The sequence below is a fragment of the Taudactylus pleione genome, unplaced genomic scaffold (genome assembly GCF_031769625.1).
Source record: "Taudactylus pleione unplaced genomic scaffold, aTauple2 ptg000080l, whole genome shotgun sequence".
Lineage (NCBI taxonomy): Eukaryota > Metazoa > Chordata > Amphibia > Anura > Myobatrachidae > Taudactylus > Taudactylus pleione.
Window position 1 is genome coordinate 10298935 of NW_028284482.1, and position 25527 is coordinate 10324461.

Below are 25527 nucleotides of genomic sequence, written 5' to 3' on the forward strand. Positions count from 1 at the left end.
GACATGGGGACATGTGACACTGTCCAAGATGGCGGCACCCATTCATCCCGGACTGCAGCAGCAACAGCAAGTGGGATGCCGGGCTGAACACAGCGGAGTGAATGCCGGCACCTGCAGGGAGAGAGTACAGCAGCTGGACCACCCGTAGAGTACTGAACCACTGCAGCAGGACGAGGAAGCCGGAAGACACCGTGACACAGAGCCCGCAAAGGTAAGTGCTGGGGTCTGGTTCTGAAGTCTCTTAGGTGGGCTATTACACACACACTGGAGTAAGACACTAGTGATTTGCACTGGTGATTATCACTGAATAGTAACACTGGTGAGTTGCACTGGTAATTATCACTGAAGAGTAACACTGGTGATTTGCAGAGAAGATTATCACTGAAGAGTAACACTGGTGAGTTGCACTGGAGAATCACTGAAGAATAACACTGATGATTAACACTGTGGAATCTCACTGAGAAATAGTACTGCAGAGAATCACAGAAGAATATCGCAGCAGAATGTTTGCAGAGTAGCACTGAAGTATTTCACTGGAGATCAGCACACAGGAATAGCACTGACGTTTATCACTGGAGATCAGCACACAAGAATAGCACTGAAGTACATCACAGATTAGTGCTGAAGTATATCACTGGAGATAGTCACTTGAAGCATTCAACATGGAGCCTGGAACAATGCTAGTAACAGCAGCTTCTAGGTGTAGACAAGAGTTGAACAGGCAACTTCCTGCTTCCTGGAGTCCAGCTATATACCCTAATGAAGGTGTTCATTGGAGGAGAGAGTGGGCAATGCTAGCATTGGATAAGAGACCAATCAAGTGATACAAACAACATGGCTGCGCCCATGACCACCGCCGCGGGAACTCCAATATGGAGGATTGCGTGGAAGTCACCTGAGCCCCGTGGAGAATACTCAGCATGTCACCCACCGCTGCACCAGACTGCGCTTGCTAGTCAGGGGAAGCCAGGACTGTAAGTAACAGTTGATCCCAGGCTGAATCCTGACACTTAGGACCATATTCAATTGCAGACGAAAAGCCGTTCTCGGCAAAAAGTTTTAGCCGATGATGTCATTTCGCCTGTCGGAAACTTTCCGCCCAATTCAATTGCAATTACTTTTCACGTAAGCGGAAAGTCAATGCATTCAGATAGGCGGAAAAGATTAGCCACTGAATGGTGGCGGAAAAAAGTGCAGTTTTGGGGTTTTGGGGGGCAAAGTTGCAGGAACCCCCGTGCTGTGTTAGGACAGTTCCCCAAAGGTAAACTGCGTCAAAAACAGTTTTTAAAAAATCCATTTGAACACCCCCAAAAAGTACTTTCATTTTGGGGGTAGAAAAATGTGTAAAGATGGTGGACAAACATAAAAACTAGTGAAATAGACTCCAGGGGGGTCCCCAAGAATGCCCCAGGTGTTTTTTTTCTATGCAGGTGTTTGCAGCAGGTGGTTTTTCCATGATTTTTAAAACTTCCCTTTAGCAACTTTTAAATATGCTAACCCCCATTTTCAGGTACCCCAAATGTGCTGGGACTAGTTATTTTGGTGAAAAAATATTGCTAAATGCTATTCTTCACCCCCATATGCAAATTGGCTAAATAGCACCTATTGAGACCATTTAAGTACCCCAAATACCTTCAGCAGGGCTATTCGGAGGTATCCATAGTGATCCCCCATGTCAGTGCATCTTTTGGGGGTGTCAGGCTAATTTCCCCAAATCTGACAGGACTTTTCGCCGATCTAAGTTTCGATGGGACACATTCTCGCATCCCTTGCAAATGAATAGGGCGTATCGTGGGGACGAGCGCGATACTATTCTGGAGGCAAAACTGGCGATGACGGCGAAAAGTCAGGCAATTGAATACGGGCCTTGGGCTGTATTTTGTATATTTGGGAAACACCAGTAACATCGGTAAAAAAAAAAGCCTGCTGGGCTTTTTGTCTTGTGAATAATAACTGATTATCTGCTGGCTCCTGAGAAACTTTGTTGTCACTAATTAAACATGTTGCAACTGAATAGTGTTAAATAGATACTTATGGTGCCTACACACATAGCAATGTGCTCACAATCCCATGATGTGTACGATTTCTCCCTGAACTCTCCCCGGGAGCTTCCAGGCAGTCATGGGCACGATTTGGTCTGAAAAAGCTGACAATTTGACACACGATCTATCGTGCCTCCTAAACTAGCCAGTGCATCGTGACTTAAGATTGTCAGATCTGCCCTACAGCACGGCATATCTGAAGATGCGATATGCGACCTGCAGGGACGCGCATCGCATCGTGAGTGGGGACTCACAATTTGGGCATATTTTACACAATCTGTCGTTCCGATGCGTCGGAATCGGCCAGATCGGGTAAAATATTGCCATGTGTGTAAGCACCTTAAGATATCTCTTACAAATATTATGTATGCGGGCTAAATCATTGATAAAAAGCTCTTTCAAGTGAAATAGAATATTCTTACATTTATACTGATATTATCTTCAATAACAATGGATGTTTTTGAATTATCAATAGTAGATATACTTAATATGTTAAATCTAGCTACTTAGAATAATCGCCTTTGCCTGTTGAACACAAACTGGCAGTGAATTTTATTGTTTTTGTATTTTTGTTTGTATTTTCCATTTCTTGTATACACAACATTCTAATATTGACTATTACCGGTTGAATCTAATATATAACTGGATGTTGATTTTGCTCCCCATATATTCTAACCTCATATATTAAAAGTTAAGTTTTAATGTATTCACACACCTACAAGAGTGCCTCCGACATAGAGTCTTCTTTCTCTCCTTTCTTAAATCTAACTGTTCTGACTCAGAGGGAGCACCACCAACCACTAAATAGGAAGCAATTACTTTCATGATTCCGTCAGCATTCTCCTGTCCACATTTAATTTATTGACTGCTTCCCATTTCCATGCCCTGTTTCATTACAATTTACTGTTATTGTGTTTCAACTGCCTCATATACAGTTTAGCCATTGTTTATTGAATTATCTTTGTTTTTCTGCAGTCAGCTTGCCATTGTGTTGTGTTTTCACTGTTCTAGTCTGTAAAAAAAGCCCAGTAAAACCCACCAGTTAAATGCTGGTAATTATGAAAAACATTTTTTTCTTTAAAAGAAAAGTTTGACACTTATATAATTCATTAAATTTGTAGACAGGTTGGTGTCTGGTATAGGGATGTAGTTATGAGACAAACGGCCGCAATGCCGCCGGTCTCAATCCCAACAGGGGTAGCCCGACAAGGGACTTAAAATAGGTGTTGAAATACCGACGCCTATCTTAATCCCGACGCCGGAACACAGAAGCACTGCAGCCCGAACGAGGTAAGCCCGAGCACCCTTAGTGTTAGCCGCAGGGGGAGGGTTAGGTTTAGGTTGCGTAGCGGGGTTAGCAATAGGTTTTGGGGGGGAGGTTAGGGTTAGGCACCACTGGGGGGGGGGGTTAGGGTTAGGCAGTAAGGGTGGAGGGTTAGGGTTAGGCATGAAGGGGGGAGACTAAGGCTTAGGCACTAACGGGGAGGGTTAGGGTGCGGGGTGGGTTAGGCTACAAGAAGGGAGGGTTGGGGGGAGAGGGGGGGTTAGATGCCACTGTCGGTATTTTGACAGGAGGCATCCCGACAGCCGGCATTACATACCGATTCCTCTAGTATACACCATGAACCACTGGACCATGCAATATGTATTGCAATTTCAATAGAGATGGTAGCAAATACTTGAATGTATGACACATCAAATGATGCCAGCCACTGTTGGTTTAAAGTAAAGAATGCAGGGAAGGCCATAAAAAGGAACATACTCAACACATATACATATCAGGCAGAATATATAATACAAAGGTGACAGAGTGAGTCTAGCTCACCTGAGAGTCAAGAAATGGAATAATTATTATTTTGTCTTAAATTGTACAGAATGGTGGCAGCAGACTGCCAAGTAGGTGAATCACTTCTTAAGTGGTGGAGTTAAATAAAAAATTGCATATAGACACAGGATATGCCTTTTCAGTGTTTACAACAAAAGAGTTAACTGCCAAAATTTCCAAAAATCTTCTGTATTGTTGAAGACCTGCTGGAGAAAAAAGTGTCTCCTCTAGGAATAATTAAAGTTGACGTTATATACAAAGAGAAACCACAGAAATTATATTTAAATTAAATTTCAGTCATTGTTATTTTGAGATATGTAACTTAGGAGCATTAAACCTGCACTTTTTAAAACACCTTAATTTTGTGCCATTGTACACTTCCCCCCCCCCACACATACACAAAACCCCACTACCAAATCTGCATACATTGTTGTAAATACTTAAATATTGCTGCATACAATAAAATGTAGCAATGTCCTGGAAGCCATCTTGTCTAAAACCAGCACTTTGCTGAACTCATTTTTGATGCAAGCACAACAAAAAGTTGGCTAATTTGCTTAGCATATGACTGTCCTGCTTAGTTGACAGATTAAAAGGAGCTCTTCACTTTGGTAAATTTGCTCTAAAGTCCAAACTATGATTAGTTTAGCACACCAAGAATAATATCATGCAGTGAACAAGTAAATACTCTTGGACTAAATTAGAGTTGATCATATAAACTTCCTTATAACACATTTTGAGTGGTAAGCAACTTGCACTTGTAGCCTCTTATGTCTAGACAGGAGAACAAGGGGCAGGCGTACGCAAGTAGGATGCAGTTGTCATGGGTGCAGTTGAACCACAAGTCACAGAATGTAGTAGTAAATTCGGAATGAAGTAGTAAATGTAGTAGTAAATTCGGAATGAAGTTTATTGAGGGAAAATACAATGGCAGGGGAGTGCAGGTAAACTTGATAATGCAGGTATACTTAATAATGCAGAAAGACTTGGAAATAGAGATATAATGGAAACTGCAGGAATACTAGGAATGCAGGTACACAGGAGTCTTCCAATAATAATGGCAGAACCTAACAGTGGGCCTGATTCAGAGCCGGACGCTATTTGCGGACGGTCGTTCTGAAAAAGGGGCCGGATATTTAAATTAAGCGCTCGCTCTTTGCGGTCTGTTTACGCCTCTATGTCTGAACATGCGCTCGCTATTTTGAAAAAAACACCCCCTGGCCGCTCGCATCATACGTCATCTCCGCTATTTATTAGATTAATCGAGTACATCGAACGGCGTATGAACTGCTCGCTATTCTTGTGGTAGCATTTTCCTACCGCAATCATGCGAGCAGTTCAGACTAAAAGACAACCAAGTGACGTGGTCAATGATGCTGCTTTGTTAATTATGCACACCCTTAAAACGTCCGTTTTGACCGTTTGGCACGCCTGCGTTCAGATCTCCACTCCCCGTTTTTAAGCACCTTCCCCTGTTACCACCCACAAACGCCTCATTCTGTCACTCAAATTAGCAGGCATTCGCTATTTTGCGAGCACACGATTTCCGACCGCACTGACTGGTTGGCGCATGCGCATTACAACCCATACGCATGCGCAGATGTGCGAACATCGCTCGGAACGAACGAGCAGCCGCTTACGAGCGGCTCTGAATCAGGCCCAGAATCCAGAAACAAACAACAAACAACAGGATAATAATCTGGTGAATGTCCAAAGTTCCTTTGCTAGGCAGTAACAGACAGGGCTATAGCTAGGGTAGTGCGGTCGGTGCCATCGCACAGAGCACAACAGTGCTGAGGGCGGAACACTGGCGGCCCACCACCTCATCTATCTGCTGGTGCTGGACGGTCGCTGCTGCGTGGACGCAGTGCCCAGTACTGTTTACAGAGGAGTCTCCACCTTCCGAGTCCCAGCAACCTATTCTGATGGGAGAGACGTCATGACGTTGAGTCGGACACTGGATGACAGGACCTGCCAGTACAATGTATTTTGAGCTGTAGATATTATTAGATACTGATGTAAGCGATTTTGCAGCCATACTGTAGGTTTAATGAAGCCGTTGTGTACAGTATGTACTTACTGTTTTCAAATTACCTGTAGATAATATAGGAACATACAGTACACACTGTGGCAAAAGCACTGGGGAAGTTGTGGATGGAAAACTATGTACAGTATGTCCCGGATGTGTAGCTTCTGTCTGGTGGTAATCAGCCTAGTGAGCAGCCTTGATTGACAGACCACCTGTGAGAGGCTAATAAAGGTGTGGCAGATTTCTTGTCAGTTTCTCATTGCCTGGGAAGCAAGCTGTTGGCTTGCAGAGAGACACCATTAGAACTAAAAGCAGAGGCGGCACTAGGCATAGGCAAGCACAGCAAATGCCTAGGGGCATCCAAGCCCGCATAGGGCTGGCGGAGATTTTGGGCAGGCACAGCCTTAGCACCTGCTGCTGGCTGGGCAAAGACTCTGTCAGCTGCTACTGTCTCTGTGCAGCGTCCCTGATCGGAGCTCAGCTGACAGCTCCAATCGGGCCTGGCAGCAGCAAATAGTGAATGGGCAGCGGTGGAACAGCTATCAACGATTTGTGGGGGCGGGGCACCTGGCTGGCTCTGGGACGGTGGCCGGCGGTGGCTGTTACCGCCATCAGAATAAGCTTCTGCGCATTCAGAACTAGTTAATGGTTGCAGAAGGACTGCTGCACCCGCAGCAGCTCCTCCCATGGGCCTTTGTGGATCTCAAAGTAGTGAGTCACACCTCATGGCTCCAGGCTCCGCCTCCAACAATAATCACACACAGCTGGGGCCTGCTAGCCTGAGCTGGGAAAAGCGGGTTCGCCGCCCACGGCTTGCTGTACCTTGAGTCGGTCAGCTCTGCAGGCTCAAGTAAAGTAAGCCTGGAACTGGGAGAGGTCCGGGGTGCTGTGGTGCTCACTGCTGGGAGAGGGGTGCTCTGATTGGATAGGGGTGCTGTGTCAGGGTGAGAGTGGGTGCTGTGCTGGAAGAGGGGTGATGAGTGCTGTGCTGGGAGAGGGGTGCTGTACTATGTTCTGTACTGTGAGAGGGGTGCTGGGTGGTGGTCTGTGATTTTAGCTGGGAGAGGGGTGAAGGGTGCTGTGCTGGGAGAGGGGTGCTGTGCTGGGAGAGGGGTGCTGTGATCTGTGTTGTGCTGGGAGAGGGGTGCTGTGCTAGGAGAGAGGTGATGGGTGCTGTGGTGTGACCTGTGCTGGGAGAGGGGTGCTGGGAGCACAGCACAATGGGGGAAGAGGACCACAGCACAGTGAGACACTGCCCCTTCTGTAAGGCCACAAGTCTTTTTCAAGATCCCAAGGGGGGGCACCACCCAAAATCTTGCCTAGGGTAATAATCTAGGGCCGGCTGTGAATGAAAGTGAATGCTATGATAAACTACTGTTTTGTGAGTTGGACAGTAGGTACTTCCAGAGAGGTATTGATACCTCTCTAAATCTCTATACCCAAATGTCGCTAGTTAGCGCTACAAGTCACATAAGAAATAATTGCTTTCCAATCAAATTGTGGTTCCAAAGCACAAAAAGTTATATTGTTCAATGAAAAGTATAACGCGCTGTGATCTAGACAATTAGCGCAAAAAGCAAGTAAATACAAAAGTACAAGCCGATACATATGCGTGCGCACTGGTCCCAGTGTAGAGTCATCTATCCAGAAGCCTGTGGTCATCCAAGAAGAATGGCTGTATACTATAACCAGTACTCAGGTTATATACCTTACAGAACAAAGAAACTAGCTGACTGGGCCAGTTTTGGGGGGTCCTGCGCTCTGGATTTGAACCCTAGTATGTTAGGGACCTACCCGAAAGAGGTTAACTGGATATGGTGGGTAGGCCCATAACCTTGGCCATGATTATGCAAGAAACGTCTATTGATTGCAAAATTTTATTGCATTTATATATATTATTAATAATTTGGAGTTGTGCACCTGAGATTTGTCTGTTTCTGTGCCTGCAATTAGTCTCATCAGGTAGCACCTCCCATTATATACAGTCAGGTCCATAAATATTGGGACATTGACAGAATTTTCAGATTTTGGCCTCTATTCACCACCACAATGGTTTTGAAATGAAACAAACAAGATGTGCTTTAACTGCAGACTTTCAGATTTAATTTGAGGGTAATTACATCCAAATCGGGTGAACGGTGTAGGAATTACAACGGTTTCTATATGTGCCTCCCACTTTTTAAGGGGCCAAAAGTAATGGGACTATCAACTCAGAAGCTATTTCATGGACAGGTGTGGGCTATTCCCTCATTATTTCATTATCAAGCAGGTAAAAGGTCTGGAGTTGATTCTAGGTGTGACATTTGCATTTGGAATCAGTTGATGTCGACTCTCAATATGAGATCCAAAGAGCTGTCACTATCAGTGAAGCAAGCCATCATTAGGCTGAAAAATCAAAACAAACCCATCAGAGAGATAGCAAAAACATTAGGTGTGGCCAAATCAACTGTTTGGAACATTCTTAAAAAGAAAGAACGCACTGGAGAGCTCAGCAACACCAAAGGACCCGGAAGACCACGGAAAACAACTGTGGTGGATGACAGAAGAATTATTTCCCTGGTGAAGAAAAACCCCTTCACAACAGTTGGCCAAATCAAGAACACTCTCCAGGAGGTAGATGTATATGTGTCAAAGTCAACAATCAAGAAAAGACTTCACAAGAGTGAATATAGAGGGTTCACCACAAGATGTAAACCATTGGTGAGCCACAAAAACAGGAAGACCAGATTAGAGTTTGCCAAACAACATCTAAAACAGCCATTACAGTTCTGGAACAACATCCTATGGACAGATGAGACAAATATCAACTTGTACCAGAGTGATGGGAAGAGAAGAGTATGGAGAAGGAAAGGAACTGCTCATGATCCAAAACATACCACCTCATCAGTGAAGCATGGTGGTGGTAGTGTCATGGCGTGGGCATGTATGGCTGCCAATGGAACTGGTTCCCTTGTATTTATTGATGATGTGACTGCTGACAAAAGCAGCAGAATGAATTCTGAAGTGTTTCGGGCAATATTATATGCTCATATTCAGTCAAATGCTTCAGAACTCATTGGACGGCGCTTCACAGTGCAGATGGACAATGACCTGAAGCATACTGCAAAAGCAACCAAATAGTTTTTTAAGGCTAAAAAGTGGAATGTTATGCAATGGCCAAGTCAATCCCCTGACCTGAATCCGATTGAGCATGCATTTCACTTGATGAAGACAAAACTGAAGGGAAAATACCCCAAGAACAAGCAGGAACTGAAGACATTTGCAGTAGAGGCCTGGCAGAGCATCACCAGGGATGAAACCCAGCGTCTGGTGATGTCTATGCGTTCCAGACTTCAGGCTGTAATTGCCTGCAAAGGATTTGCAACAAAGTATTAAAATGTGAAAGTTAGATTTAGTATTGTTTAGTTTGTCCCATTACTTTTGGTCCCTTAAAAAGTGGGAGGCACATATAGAAACTGTTGTAATTCCTACACCGTTCACCTGATTTGGATGTAATTACCCTCAAATTAAATCTGAAAGTCTGCAGTTAAATCACATCTTGTTTGTTTAATTTCAAAGCCATTGTGGTGGTGAATAGAGGCCAAAATATGAAAATTCTGTCAATGTCCCAATATTTATGGACCTAACTGTATATAGTCAGGTTGTGCAGTCCTGAAATCTTTCCCAGATTCTTGCTCCTGGACATTCTGGTACCATGCTGGTCATATGACAGTTCATACAGCATCACTAGGGGTATGTCCCAGTTCCTCAGACGTTGCTTTGTGTGGTTTTCCCGCCGAAGAACTGGTTTAAACTAATAAAAGACACTACATACAGATATACATTCTAACCACTAATTTCCTATAGTTCATAACTTGCAGACGCATGATGCGATCTCCTTGCTGCTAGAACCAGAGATCTGCAAATAAACAGTGATTTAGAATGGTACTAAACATGACATGTCTACTAGCTTATGTACCTTAAATATCATATACATTACATTTCTAAACATAAGTATTTGCTAATAAAACCTCTAATATTAACCTTAATGCTTGGGAACCTTGGTATAAGTGATTGCATGTGTGAGTGTGAGAATATTGCGTAAATTCGCTAGTATGCGTTGTGCGTCTATGTGTTTTGTGCTTATCTGCTTTGGTGTACAGCGCAACTATGCATTGTGTGCCTTGTATGTTTTATATGTATTATCTAATGTGTGTATAGGTTTTGATTGGACTTTCAACATTATGCGGTAGAAAAACAGACGCACGACGCTAATAATCAAATATAATAATCAAATATAGCATCGTACATAATGGTATCGTGCTGATGACGCAAAATGGCGTCATTAGAGGCGACACAAAATGGCGTCGACAGATATTAATTTACAAGATTTGGTCTCAGCCAATCATCCGGCTTCGACAGAGGGAAACATTCGGTTTAGTTAGTGCCGGACAGACTAGGATTTATGTTTATGTTTTGTTTTTACTAATATTGCAAATAAAAATAGCTAAGCTAATTGTACAAAACCCCTGGACTTGTGGGCTGTGACTTTACTGTGTAAAAAACCCATACCGTCCATCCCAGGAGATGGCTCCCCATACCCGATCTTGCCACAATACATATTTACTCACATATTTACTCACATATGCACAGTACCACCTGTATATTTAAAAAATTAAAAACAACTACATGATTCCATACCATATAACCATCTAAATGCAGGTTTCTGTTATCAGGAATTTTAAGCTTCCTACAATACCATTTTAAACAGGAAGATTTGTATGTTTAGGAAAGAAGTATTGGTGCAGAACAAAGGTTGCTTCAAATACTTTATCTATACATTCATATTCATGTATTCATGTAAACATTTGTTACTAGCAACTCTGAAAAGTCATTCATATTTTAGGTTGAGTAGTTCTTTAAATTACATTAGAAGTGTAGTTCTTAGCTTTTAATTAGGACCTTAAACCCTATATTCATCACAAATATGACATTTATAGAGGTTAAAAAAGTGACTGAACACTACACAACCGGGTCCCATAGCAAAATTCAGCATGTGGGCCAGGATAATGGGCCCATCATCCCTCAGCCCTTGGTCTGCTCCTCTAAATATGTGGGGACCAACACATGAGTAGTTAAGCCTCACTCCTATAAAACCCATAGCCGCGGCACACAAGCTACAATGGCAATAGTGTCACTACTGGACTAAAGGCAAAGCATAATGAGCATAAATTAGATTTACTATAAATCATTTATGCCGATAAATGCATATGCCTTAATTGTTACCAAACACAATTCTATTTCATTGTTGCTAATGAAAATTATACTATGAGATACTATAATAGAACATTTTACAGCAAAACCTTCATAATTTACACTGGAAAGATCTACAATTATATATGAATAAATAACATATGAATGCATTCACTACAAGTGATTGACAAATAAAGCACTATTACCAAAGGACATATTGGAACTAATACTGCTGCCTTTAAAGGTACAGGATAATGTTGTTACCATGGTAAAGGAGCTTAAAGTAGGTGCCATCCATCACACTGTCAGCAGGATTTTCATGCTGCATCAGACATAGAAGACTGAGAATAAATGGCAAGTTTTTCTTTGCTGAAAGAGAAATTACATTATTTTAAAACATTTTAGAGTTGTTGGTAAAATGGGTATAAATCACTCAAACAAAGAGCAGAGAAAGAGACCTACTTCTGCATATATGTAGAGCCCTGCACATCTCGAGATGCATTTCATACATACATCTGCAGCATATGCGCTTGGTTTACAGAAGTCATCATTATTAAAGTGTATTTGCGCCTGCCAGGTAGCAGGTGCAAAGGTTATGCTTAATAGCAGGCACTTATGCATCTGCCTGCAGGTCTGCATTTATGGAAACACACGCTGGCTGTATTTGACCTACGGTCAAACACACCCCACCCTCCTGCCTTTCCAGGCACAGGGGGGGTGTAAATGGCAGAATCATGCAATTCTACAAATGCACCTATACCTGCTCCCACTCTCTGGCATAACAAGATATAGTATGTATGCCAACTCTACATCAGGCCCATTCTGTATAATCATATCTCACTCCCCTCTTCACTCAGTGTGCCTGACTTTACTACCCACATTACTTCATCATCACATTACCTCGTCCACCATTAGATCTCATCCCTCTCCTCTTTCCTCCCTTACCAGGACATCTAACTTATCCCCTGTCTCCAGCTCTACACCCAACCCCCCTCCCTTCCCCCCCACTTGACACTCTCCCCTCATACCTCCATTGTCCCTCCCAAGTTGAGGCATGCTTCCACATTGCCCATCAGGTCAATTTACTTTTCTCCTCTGGCAATTTCCCCAACGTTTTAAAGTATGCCTTGGTTTCTCTTTACTCTTAAGAAACTATCACTAGAACCCTCAGACCTCTCGAACTACCATGCCAACTATTCACCAAAATGCCTCTAAGATCCTTAACCAGGTGGTTTGAAAATGTTTCTTTTTCTTCATCTCCACCCTCTCCCTACTAGATCCACTCCAATCTGGATTTCAGTTTCTTCCTTCCACTGAAACTGTCAGCAATAATCTCCTTATGGCCAAATACGAAGGCCAAATCTTTATTTTTATATTTCTTTACCTCACAGCGGCATTTTACACTGTTCCAACCCCCTCCTCCTTCAAACCCTCTGACCCATTGGGATACAAAACACTGTTATCTTCTGGTTAGCCTCCTACTTGTCCAACACCTCCTTCCCCATATGTATACACATCTCTACCTCCTCTCCTTTCCTCTACCGATCCAAAAGGTGCTGTCCTTGGCCGCCTTCTCTTCTCTCTCTACACTTCTTCTCTTGGTGACCTTATCAGTTCTTTTGGCCTCTGATACCACATTTTTTCTGATAATTCACAAATGTAACTCTCTTCCTCTGATACCCTGTATCTCTTTTTTTGTTCTCGCTCATGTCACCTCCAGACTGTCAGCTATCTCCAGTCTGAAACTTAATATTTAAAACACTGTACTCATCCTATTTCCCCAAATTTGGTCCCAAACTCTCCCACCTGCCCCATCTCTGTTGATAACGTTTCCCTCTCCTCTTTTCACCAAGTCCAATGACTGTGGTTTCTTTCTCCCCCCACATTCAGGGAGTGATTCAGCAGAGGACGCAGATGTGTGCTTGCACGCAGATTCCCAATAGTCACGAATCTGCACATGTGCAGGCCCCTTTCTGATCATGTGCAGAACGGGTCCTGCGTGATCTCTTGCAGAGTGGCAGCAGACTGTCAGTAAACAAAAATCTGATGCCTTTTGTGGGTGGGGAGGGGGGTGGCGACAGCCTCTGTTTGCCAAAACGGAAGCGTGGAGCCGCCATTGGGTGGGAGGGAAGAGGCCAGGATCTCCGTCGGCAGGTGGAAATTTCCTGCCCTCTTTGTTGCAACTGCAGCGGCCGGCTTGCATGACCCATGGGTCACTCAGCCGGCAGATGGGATCTCTGATTATCCGATGCTGTATTCTTGGATGCTGCTCCTATAAGTAATGAATGCAGGAGGTGTCACACCTCTTGCTGCATTACCATAATAGTGCTATCGCAGCTGCTACCATGTTAGCAGCTGCGATAGCACTTGCGTCCTCTACGGAGTCACCCTCTCAGTCCTTCTCCAAATCTAGCCGTTTCCACCTCTGCAATATTTCCAGAATCAAGCCCTTACACAATCTCTAAGCTACTAAAACTATAATATTTTCTCCTAATTTTAATCATATTATGTATTTATATTTTTTCAGTAATTTTCATGTAATGAGCTAGTGCAGTTTCCTAAACTCCGCTATTACAGTCAAGGTTTTAAAGATATCCATGCTTGAACACAGGTGACTTAATTAGTCAATTTGATTAACCATCTGGACTCAAGCATGGATATCCTTAAAACCTGGACTGCAATGACAGAGTTTGGTAAACTCTGAACTAGTGATTCACACATTATATTTAGTTTCACATTTTTTAAGAATATATAATAAAAGTAAATTTTCATTATCAAAATCCATATCATTATTTTATGTAAACAGTGTGTCCCAAAAAAGAATTTTCATTTCTCGCTCCTTGCAAACCCAAAGACTGAAGTTATTAAAACTCTCAGGTACACTCTTAGAATTTCTTGCCTACTGTAGATTGCTATAATTTACTACACTCTGAACTTCTTAACAAACACCTTGCCCCTCTTCAGTCTCTACTTTAGTCTGCTGCCTGCCTCTTTTTCCTTTCTTGTTGCTCTACCTCGGTTGGGTGAAAAAGACGCAAAAAAGATGCTCGTCGTAAGACGAGTTGCATGGGACCTGTCGGCATTCTCGCGTTGCATGTCATATTGAGGCTGGGTTATGAGGACACACCTGTACAAACCTCTCAAGCAGAACTCTCCAGCCTATGGGATATATTTGCTAAAGGTAAATTTTAATTGATTTTGGTCATTTTAAAATAGATAAAAATCGAACAACATCTATGTTGTATTTCTGGGGCTAAATCACATATTTACTAACAGACAATTTATGATTTGTTTTTTTAAGTATTGTGTGATTTAGCCCCAGAAACACAACATCGTTGTTGATCGATTTTAAATCCATCAAAATCAATTAATATTGACCTTTAGTAAACATACCACTACAGTTCCAGCCTCATTTCCTCACATACTCCCTCATGCTCTCTTTTCTTTGCTTATGACTGCCACCTCACTTCCTGCCTAATCATAACTTTCCACTCTTGCATTTACAGTAGGCTTTTTCCCAAGCTGCTTCCATTCTCTGGAATGCCTTTCCATGCTCCATTAGACTTTAACCATCCTCCCAGACTTCTAATGTGCCTTTAAACAATTTTTTCATTCTAACTTACCACCTGTCCTCTTAACTCTGCAGTCTAATAGAACACTGTAATTATGTATTTATGGAAAATTGTTAACTGTATCACTCTGTACTAATGTAATTTATTGTCAGTTGTTTTGCGCTACGTAACCCTTGTAGTGCCTTATAAATAAAAGATAATAATATAAACAGGGATACAATTTATCTTGTTTGTTTTAGGTTTTCAAATTGTATTCATTTGTGCAGGATTTCTTTATTTTAAGTACAAATGGATTCAATACAAATTTGATCAATTAGTAACACAGATAACAATGCAATGAAGCAAACTATTTTCACACACGCTAGAAAAAAATCAATGATAGGATTGCGCTGTCGGTGTGTCTATGAATTACATTAATTTAATAGTATCGCTTGACTGAAAATTATAAATATTGACCAAGGCTCAATAAATTTTAATTTTTAAATTTTTTAATAAACATGTATCACATTAACAACATATATTACACTTCACACACATATATAAAACAATAAAATGCAATAAAAAAGCAAAATAGCAATTGTAGCTTGTATTTTCTCCCTCCCGAAAAAGGATTTGGTACGAGATGCCGGCGCTCGGGATCTTGCCGGTCAAAATCCTGACGCAGGCATCCCGACAGGGTTACGATACTGACACCTGTCGGTGGGTACCCTAGACCTCCCCCTCTCCCTACCCCTCCTTCCCTGGTGCCTAAACCTACCCTCTCCCTTTAGTGCCTAAACCTAACCTCCACCTCCACGCACCCTAAACCTAACCCTCTCCCTTAGTGTCTAACCCTAACCCTCCCCATAGTGCCTAACCATAAACTTAATGCTAACCCTCCCCCTAACGCCACTACTTACCTTCAGGATGCCGGCACCGGATTCTGATAGGTGTACGGATTCCGGTGCCGGTATTCTAAGCGCCTGCATTCTATGTGCTGGGATATTGACCACATCTCCCAAAACTAACCTTTGTATAACATACACTAAAGTGGCAAAAGTCATGATATAGCAGTATGTAAAGGAAATGTCACTGCTGTGACGTCTGCATCAGTTGTAAGTTGACATCTTGTTTTGAACACCATCTAGGCTACTCATGGGAAGGTGACGATACTTATCATAGTGTGAACGGGGCATGATAGTGAGTGCCCAACGGATGGGACATTCTGTTTCTGAAGTTGTGCGGACATTCAACATTCCCTGAGCTACGGTGTCACGTGTGTACCAGGAATACCTCATGGAAGGCATTACCACCCACCGTGTACAGCACAGTGGCTGCCCATGGGTGCTTAATGATTGTGACCAGCGTTGTCTAACCAGAATTGTCCCTGGTAACAGACAAGCGACACTGGCTCAAATCACATCCACATTACATGCAGGAGGTACCAGACTCATATCCAGCATGGCAGTGCATCGTTATTTAGCTTCTATGAAATTTGGGAGCAGAAGACCCACCAGAGTGCCCTTGTTAACACTATGACATCAGACACAGTGCCTCACATGGGCTTGTGATGTTGCTAATTGGACCCTGGAGTACTGGCAACATGTGGCGTGTTCCATTGAGTAACAGTTCCAGTTGTTTCAGGCTGATGGTAGGGTTCGGGTTTAAACAAGGATCCGTGCAGGCTGGTGGTGGTTCCATAATGGTGTGGCGTGTGCATGTGGCATGGTTGGGTCCGCCTGAACATGTCATTGACCGGTAACCGCTATGTTGCATTTCTTGATGACCATTTGCAGCCCTTTCTCACTTTATGTACCCCCACAATGATGGAATATTCCAGCAGGACAATACATTGTGTCATTGGCCACAAGTTGTCCAGAATTGGTTAGAGGAGTATTCTTGAGAGTTTCAACTAATGGTGTCGCCACCACGTTCGCCCGACATGACCCAATCGAGCATTTATGGGATGTGATGGATAGTTCCTCGCACTCAAGATTCTGAATCTACAAATATTGTATCTATCCAGACAGCATGGGTCAACATCCGAGGTCATCTACTTGTGGAATCGATGCCACATCAAGTTGCTACACTTTGCCAGGCTAGAGGGGTACTACATGAAATTAGGCACTATCCCATGACTTTTGGCACTTCAGTGTACATCGAATATGGGAAGCAGTCGGGAAGCCGACGGACGAAATCCCGAACGCCGGCTTCCCGACTGTCCAATCCCGGCAAGGTACTAATGATAGTCGTCAAAATCCAGATGCCTGTCATTAGACCTACGCCGGGAGCCCGACTCACGGCTTACCGATCGAAGGTAAGCCGGGCACCGGGCGCGGACAGCCGCGGGGGAAGGAGGGTTAGGTTAGGGGCTCCCGGGGGGGACTTCGGGTTATGCACCCCCCCGGGGGTTAGGGTTAGGCTAGGGGAAGAGGGGGTTAGGGTTAGGCACAGAGCCGGATTTAGATCTCATGGGGCCCTAGGCAAGATACCAGTTTGGGGCCCCCCTACCTCAAACAATCCTGTGCATATATTACAGTTGGTGTCGCTGGATCAAGCTACACAAATCATGTTATATAGAGGCGTCATAATATATATATTTATATAAATATATACGTGTGTGTATATATACACGCACACACATTATATATACTATATATATATATATATATATATATATATATATGTGTGTGTGTGATGTGTGTATCTTGCTCCAGTGACACCTTCTCCAATATATGTAGTTAGTAGTGTTACTAGATCACCTATATATGTATATATATATATATATATATATATGTATAAAATTCTGTAATAAATATATATATATATATGTGTGTGTGTACACATATGTGCTGTATGAACGAAGTGTTTATGTATGTGTATATATAAGATGTGCGTGTGTATATATAATAGGTGAGAAAGGAGGAAAGGGGGACGAACAAACAGGTAGACAGTAGGAAAAGGGGAGGAACAGAGGGAGACGGGAGGAATGGGGGACATACAGAGAGAGACGGGAGGAATGGGGACATACAGAGGGAGACGGGAGGAATGGGGGACATACAGAGGGAGACGGGAGGAAAAGGGGACATACAGAGGGAGACAGGAGGAATGGGGGACATACAGAGGGAGACGGGAGGAATGGGGGACATACAGAGAGAGACGGGAGGAAAAGGGGACATACAGAGAGAGACGGGAGGAATGGGGGACATACAGAGAGAGACGGGAGGAAAAGGGGACATACAGAGAGAGACGGGAGGAAAAGGGGACATACAGAGAGAGACAGGAGGAATGGGGGACATACAGAGGGAGACGGGAGGAAAAGGGGACATACAGAGAGAGATGGGAGGAAAGGGGGACATACAGAGAGAGATGGGAGGAATGGGGGACATAGAGAGAGAGAGACGAGAGGAAAAGGGGACATACAGAGGTAGACGGGAGGAATGGGGGACATACAGAGAGAGACGGGAGGAATGGGGGACATACAGAGAGAGACGGGAGTAATGGGGGACATACAGAGGGAGACGGGAGGAATGGGCAACATACAGAGGGAGACGGGAGGAAAAGGGGACATACAGAGGGAGACGAGAGAAGATGGGAAAACAAAAATGAAAATAAACACCTACACAATAGCTAGGGACTCTGCAAATAAATACATATATATTTCAAGGTGACCAATGTGTGTGTACAATATATATATATATATATATATATATATGTATATAGTTACATACATACAGGTAGAGAGAGCGTTATTTAACAATAAGAAATGCTGAGAAATGGCTGGGGCTGTCAGAGAGTGGGATGCTGTGAAATGGCTGGGGTTGTCAGAGAGTGGGGTGCTGAAAGATGGCTGGGGTTGTCAGAGAGTGGGGTGCTGAGAGATGGCAGGGGATGTCAGAAAGTAGGGTGCTGAAATACTGCTGGGGTTGTCATAGAATAAGGTGCTGAGACATGGCTGGGGCTGTCAGAGAATGGGGTGCTGAGAGACAGCTGGGGCTGAGAATGGGGCTGTAAGAGAATGGGGAGCTGATACATGGCTGGGGTTTTCAGAGAATGGGGTGCTGAGAAATGGCTGGGGCTATTAGATCAAATAGAAGGAGCCCGATCAAATAGAAGGTTAAAAAAATGTCCAGAAAAATGTCAAGGCCACCTGAAACACCCCCCCCTCCAGTCTCATCATAGTACCTGTAGCATGCTCCTCACCATCTCTCTGACCCCAAGCCTGGCAGCAAACAACTCTTCCTTCCTCCAAAAGGGGCAGGTTCAACTCCCAAAGCAACAGGTGGCCACAGACGGGTAGGAGCAACACAGAGGGACAGCCTGGCATGCACATGACGTAACTAGCACCGCACTCCGTCGTGAAATCCTAACCTGAGCAGCACTGCTAGAGGAATCCCAACTAGCTGCATCAGGCTGGGCTCTCTCTGGCCTGGGCGACACAGCTGTCAGCAAACCAGCCAAGGCTGCCCAGTTGTGAGTCCCTTCATCACCGTGGGCCCCGATGTGTGGCACAGACTGCACCGCCGGTAGTTCCAGCCCTGCACTATATGTATACATTAAGAACGACTGCCCTCAAATGATTCGCCAGTACAGCCATTTGTCAATGCTCGCACTGCTGCTGCGAGTGCCAACAATTATTCCATGTTCAATGATGCCAGATCGCGTCACCTAACCATTATTTCATGAGTGAAGTGATACACTTCATTAGTCTGCATTCCTTTCTGATCTTCCACAGATTCAGACATCCTACATCAGCATTACCTGCAGAAAAGCTACTTTGCATAAAATCACTTGGTGGTCATAATAATTGGCTGCTCAGTGTATATTTATTTGTTAACAGTTATTTTATAGTGTCCACATATTCCACAGCACCTTACAGAGATTATTTAGTCTTTCACATTAGTCTCTGTCCCAGTGGATGTACAATTTATATTTTCTATACACAGACACATACACTAGGGTATTTTTTTTGTCAGAATCCAAATAATCTACCAGTATGTTTTTGGATTGTTGAAGAAAATAACAGTACCTGGAGGAAACCTACGCAAACACAGACAGAAAATACAGTTTCCCCCCACAGAGATAGTGCCCATGACCTCAGTTCCATAAGGCATCAAGTCATGGGCAGAACTATGGGAGACAATGGAGGCACCTGCCGCCTGGCTCCAGCTCTAAATGGGCACCTCCTCCATTGTCCACAACATATTCACCCCACTTAGGGCTGTAACTATGTACCCGGAGCGTACCGTCACAGCCGCCCAATACATGGCACTCCTTCCCGGCACCTGAGAACCCACCATACACTAGTGGAGAGCTCCATGTCAGACCATCAGTTGCTGCCTTTGTCTATCTATAGCCTGTCTGCATGCAAATATGCAAATTGCTACATTACAGTGTCAGCGGCTGTGACAGGTGGTGGGGGGTGCACCAAATTATAACATGCCTCCGGGCATCTGGGATGAATTTACGCCACTGCATCAAGCTAACCATTGTGTGGTGATTAGGGTGGCATACAGTAAACTATTTGCTTTTCTGTACTTTTATTGATTTAATGTAATATTGGTTCATCTTTTTGAAATACACTGTACAATAAAAATAGATGTCAAAATAATAAACATATTCATGTTAATGACTTGCCAAGTTTCAGCTACGTACCTGTGGCTCTGTCATATTGGATATAACAATTCTTAAAACAGTATTACAGTATGTATCTTCACAATACCTTGCAAGTTTGACGATATTAAGGTTTCTTGCAATATTTTCAGAAGACGATTTAAAAGTAGATTTGAAGCAGGAAATTTGTAATTTCCATGTAGAAAAGTTTGCAATATCATGAGGACTTTATCAGCCAAATTCACAGACCCACTATCTAATAGATCCTGGAAGGAAATTGTTTTGATATTATTTTCAATCCAAAATGTCCTTAGTGTGAAACATAAATAATATACATAAACCACTTTAACAACATCCCCCCCTCCCCCACACAAACTCACACCCACCTCATGCATTTATTTTATCAATAGTTTATAGTGGTAGCAACTTTGTAGTAGTATACTGCATTAGAACCATATTTTCTTGACTCAAACCTATCAGAAGCTGGCTTCTACATGTTCATGATGTAATAAACCACTGATTCTTAATAAATTAGATAATTTATAGAATATTTAAATTGCATCTGCCACCTATACCCAGTGGAAGCATTTGTTTTGTAGGCTGAACCATTTTGAGGCTAATTAACGCTAAGAACCAAACACATCACTGAGGCACAGTCTAATATCCATATGGCCTAAATTATACTCACAAGGTTCTTATTAAGTTGAAAAGTTACAGTACATCCATTTGCAGTGCATGTGCGGTGTTGGATAACTGTAGACAACTGATACAATTACATTAGACAACTTTAGAAAACACCCTTAAATCAGCTTCAATCCAATCACTTTAAGATAAAAAATATTATCAGATAATCTTCTGGATCAAAATTTTCTTGTACATATGTTGAATTTTTTACACAATATATTATTAAAAGAGCCTGATTGCAACATGTATGACCAGAATTATAAGCATTCTTCCATTGTCCTTTTTATTTTTTAATGGAAAAGACAATAGGAATAATTATCTATGTTAAACAGTAGTGTGGCACATCACAATAGCCACTATTCGCAATTAGGCACTGTTTGCTTCATAAAGCAAGCAAATAATTTGGTAGGTGTAGACAAATGTGTTTAAATGACTGAAATATATACATTAATGGAAAAAAGACTGCCCCATTTATCTATCAGGGAGTTCCTTACTGAGCATAGAATGAACAGTGTTTGGAAGAACTGGTAAAAGAAGCAAACCAAATGTGTAAGCAGTTTTAACATGCCTTTTAAAGCTCATGGTGATAGTGATGAAAGTGAATTCAACCCATACCACAAGCATATAATTTCAGGATTTTTTTAATATAATTTAGGATATCCCTCTAGCCGAGATTCTTCAAAATGGTAAAGCTTCAAAACCGAATATCCTCAGGTACAGTATATGTTCACGTAATAACGTTTGAACAGATTTTAATAGTAAAAGCTAAGTTATGCACATACGTATAATAAATTACAAATAGCTTATCTGAGAGAAAAAGTATTCATCTAGAAAAGAAGTTAATCGAGGAAAGAGGCTCCTCAATATCAGCAATGAGCAGAAGGTTACTGGATAAGGGTAGTGCCCAGCCCTTTATATCTCAGCAGGCAGTGCTGATGGGACCCCTGATAAAGTCACATTGGCACTGCCTGATAATCAGATGGGGCAAGAGCCTATCTTCTCCCATCATTATCGCCCATACCAGACTATCAACGGAGGTTAGGTCCACATAATTTGTATGCTCCCTTTCTCGCATACCATCAGTTATAGTGTCCTTGTAAATTTTAAGATATAAGATGTTTATGTCAATGTCAGAATACATAAAAATCAGTTTAAATTAGCAATCATGACTATCCATCTATTTCCTTTACTTATTTGGCTCCAGTTTCTCTATCCAGTACTAATACTATTCCAGCCAGTATATTTTAATCAGGCACTTTCAGTATTATTGTGCCTGCTGTTCTGGTGCTAGACCTCCTTGTGGACACTTGTCTTCAAAATTACTTTGCACCTAGGTCCTGCCAGACCTCCCTTTTACCTCATTGGATTCTTACAGTGCATATCTGGTCTTATTTCTCTTTATGCACATTTCAGTTTATACCTGCACCTCAAAGAAGATACCCGCATATGAACAACGATTTGCAGCAAAGTCCATAACTCATAGAGGGGTTACTGTGAACACTTGCCCCACTTTAGACTTCATGCTTCCATTACAGGTAGCATAAAACTATACTGGCTGTAATGGATCTGCTATAATCCAGTGTGCTGTTTAAACATTGGAGAGCCAAGAGTAAGACCAATGTGTGTCATAAAAGAGGGAAGATATCTGAGGAAATAACATTTAAGAGAACTCAAAAGACAGACAAGTATAGGGGTAGACAAGACAATCTGTAAGCCTTGGCTAAGTCAGTAAGGAATTCATCCTGTCCTTGGAGAGGGCAAAGAGACTTATTACAGTCACAAGCTGATGATGAATCCTCATAAACACATGACACTGTTTTCATGCTTTCAGCCACTAAAGCCTAGCTGCTAACCTTGCTAGAGGTGGGCCAGTCAGTGAAATAGTGTCCTACAAGACAAGGTTAAAAACTGCTAATTGTGGCGTCACAAGGGGGGGTGCGGTCACCCGCCGAGGGGTGACACCAAAGTGCTGACTCCTCCTCAGTGACAGGAGCCGGGTGTTGCACAGTAGTATTACGGTATGTGCAGCACTCGGCTCCTGACACAGTGAGGGAGCCGGCACTCACACCAACTTGTCCCTGGGGGCAGCCCGCATCTCCGGGTCCATGGTGGCCGATGACGGAGCATGCGCGAGACCCGGATAGCGACAGACAAACCGTCGCTCCGGGTCTCGTACCAAAGAGGGCGTGCTCTAGATTTGAGTGACAAAATGCCCCCTTTGGTGGGCGGGCCAGGGGAGGGGCTGCCCAAACGGAGGCGTTCCCATGTGAACGCCTCCATTTGGGGGCGGCCCCACTGACATCACAAGTGATGTCAGTGGGAAAGATTTTGGCTCTGTGAGAGCCGAAATCTCTCTGGGGCTTGCGGCAACGACACCCTACCACAAGTCTTGACCATCGCGACCATCTTCCTGGCCGCTCGCTATAGCTGTGGCGTGCGAGCGGCCAGGAGGCCGCTCTAAAAAACAAGAAGGCCGGCCCTGATTCAGAGCGAGCGCTCTGTCAGAGCGTCCGGCTCTGAATCAGGGCCAGAGAGTCTCATTCAGACCTGCTCGCGAGCGCAGGACGCTCGCAAGCGGGTCGATGGTACCCAAATGCGCATGCGCACGACGGAGGCTGCTCCGTCGTGCGCATGCCGAGACCCGGCGACCCGGGGTCTCGCACCAAAGGGGGTGTGCTGTCGATGGTGAGTGACAGCACGCCCCCTTTGGTGGGTGTGCCGGGGGGGTGGCTGCCAGACGGAGGCGTTCCCATGGGAACGCCTACCGTCTGGGTCCGGCCCCACTGACATCACTAGTGATGTCAGTGGGAGTGATTTTGGCTCTGATAGAGCCAAAATCACTCCAGGGCTTGCGGTCACCGAGACCCTACCGCAGGGTCTCGTTGCAAGCCCGATGGTCGCGATGGTCAAGACCATCGCGACCATCATCATGGATGCTCGCATAAGCTGTGGGTGGTAACTCACAGCTATGCGAGCGTCCAAGAGGCCGCTCCGAGTTTAGGTAGGAGGGCCCTGATTCAGAGCGAGCGCTCTGGTCAGAGCGTCTGGCTCTGAATCAGGCCCAGAGTCTGCTAGTAAGACCATACATAACACAAGGCACTGAACAAAAAGCTGCTGCCTTAATTCTCTTTCACTATATAATATTCCATGGATTCAATGGTTTAGTCTTATTTCTAAGTGCTTCAGGACTTATTGAATGTTTTAGTATTTTCATATGCATTTCTTACAGTAAATCCTTGGAAGAGTTTTCAAACTCGTTCTCATGGAATTATTATTCAAGGCTGTAAAATGTAACTGTATCCCGAATTTCCCATATGACTAACTTTACTTTTAAACTGGAGTAACTTTGATTTCAAAAAGTATACTCTTTTGGTAGAGAGACATTTAAGTAAAGAAAATTATTACTTATAGAGAACTTACCAGCAAAATAAAAATCACATTTGGATAGCTGTGCAGGATACTTAGTATTGGATTAGAACTCCATTGGGTAGCTGGCATGAGTTTAGCCACATTGTTTGCTTTTGGGTCTTCCTTGCTGACTATACTGCAATCTTCTTGACTTATCCAAAGTTCCATGACTTGTCTACCATATTTCTCCATCAGCTGGGGATAGCGGAAGAAGAATTTGAGGAAGAGAGGATGATGAAAATAGACCAGCCGGATTTTGGGAACATTCTCTAGTATTTTACAAATCACATTTAGCGAAATCTGCATGGAAATAATGAAATCACTATTAGAATTAAGACAGAATGCATTACACACTTCAAAATCTATTTTTACAATGTTATAATGATTAGGTTAAATATAAAAAGTTAAAGACTTCATTTAATTTTTATATATGTTTTAGTGTATTATTTTAAAGCGTTCATCACATTATACAATTCATCGTTGGCCCATTCGGGGGCATTTTTCTACCTTAATCTGTTCGATTTGTAAATTTACAGTGAAAATTGTGTTGTTTAGCCTTGTAGGGAATATTTTATTCAAATCCGTATAAATATACTCTGTCCACCTTACACTCTATTACCTAGCTGTCATTCCTTACTTAACGTTCCCTTATCTCTGTCATCTATAATTACCCTCCCACCATTTGATTGATCTACTCTCCCCAATCTTTTAAGGCAAAAGATTATGCTCACCCTTATTTGGCTTTATATTTTACTGCCCCTGCTCTCCAAGCACCTACATAGCCACAGCATTAAACATACAACCACACACACTCTCCTCCTATTTTTATCACATGCATCTCAATACACATAGATTTTTTTTTTCATATCTCCATCACATTTTCCTATACCAACCACCTCCACCAGCCCATTGTTTACTGCTCTGCTTCATTTTACATTGTATCCTGACAATCAGGGGCGCAACTAGGTATTTGAGAGCCCCACAGCAAAGTTTGTAATGGCCCCTATATACCACCCAATAGTGAAAACTGTATATACAGTAATACATGTAACTCTGAGAAGGAAGATGGGTCCGCTCAGGGCCCCATAGCAGCTGCACCCCTTGCACCTATAGTACTTACGCCCATGCTGACAATATTACACT

General features: G+C 43.2%; 1 protein-coding gene across 1 annotated transcript in view; it reads right to left on the reverse strand.

Moving 5' to 3' along the window:
- The window catches only part of MEI1 (meiotic double-stranded break formation protein 1), a 464883-nt gene that overhangs the window by 120385 nt on the left and 318971 nt on the right, over nucleotides 1-25527 (reverse strand). The window contains exons 20-22 of the mRNA XM_088468098.1: nucleotides 24397-24684; nucleotides 20402-20558; nucleotides 11393-11497 (exon numbers count right to left, since the gene is read on the reverse strand). Of these exons, the coding sequence (XP_088324224.1) occupies nucleotides 11393-11497; nucleotides 20402-20558; nucleotides 24397-24684 (550 nt within the window). The remainder of the gene's footprint in view (nucleotides 1-11392; nucleotides 11498-20401; nucleotides 20559-24396; nucleotides 24685-25527) is intronic.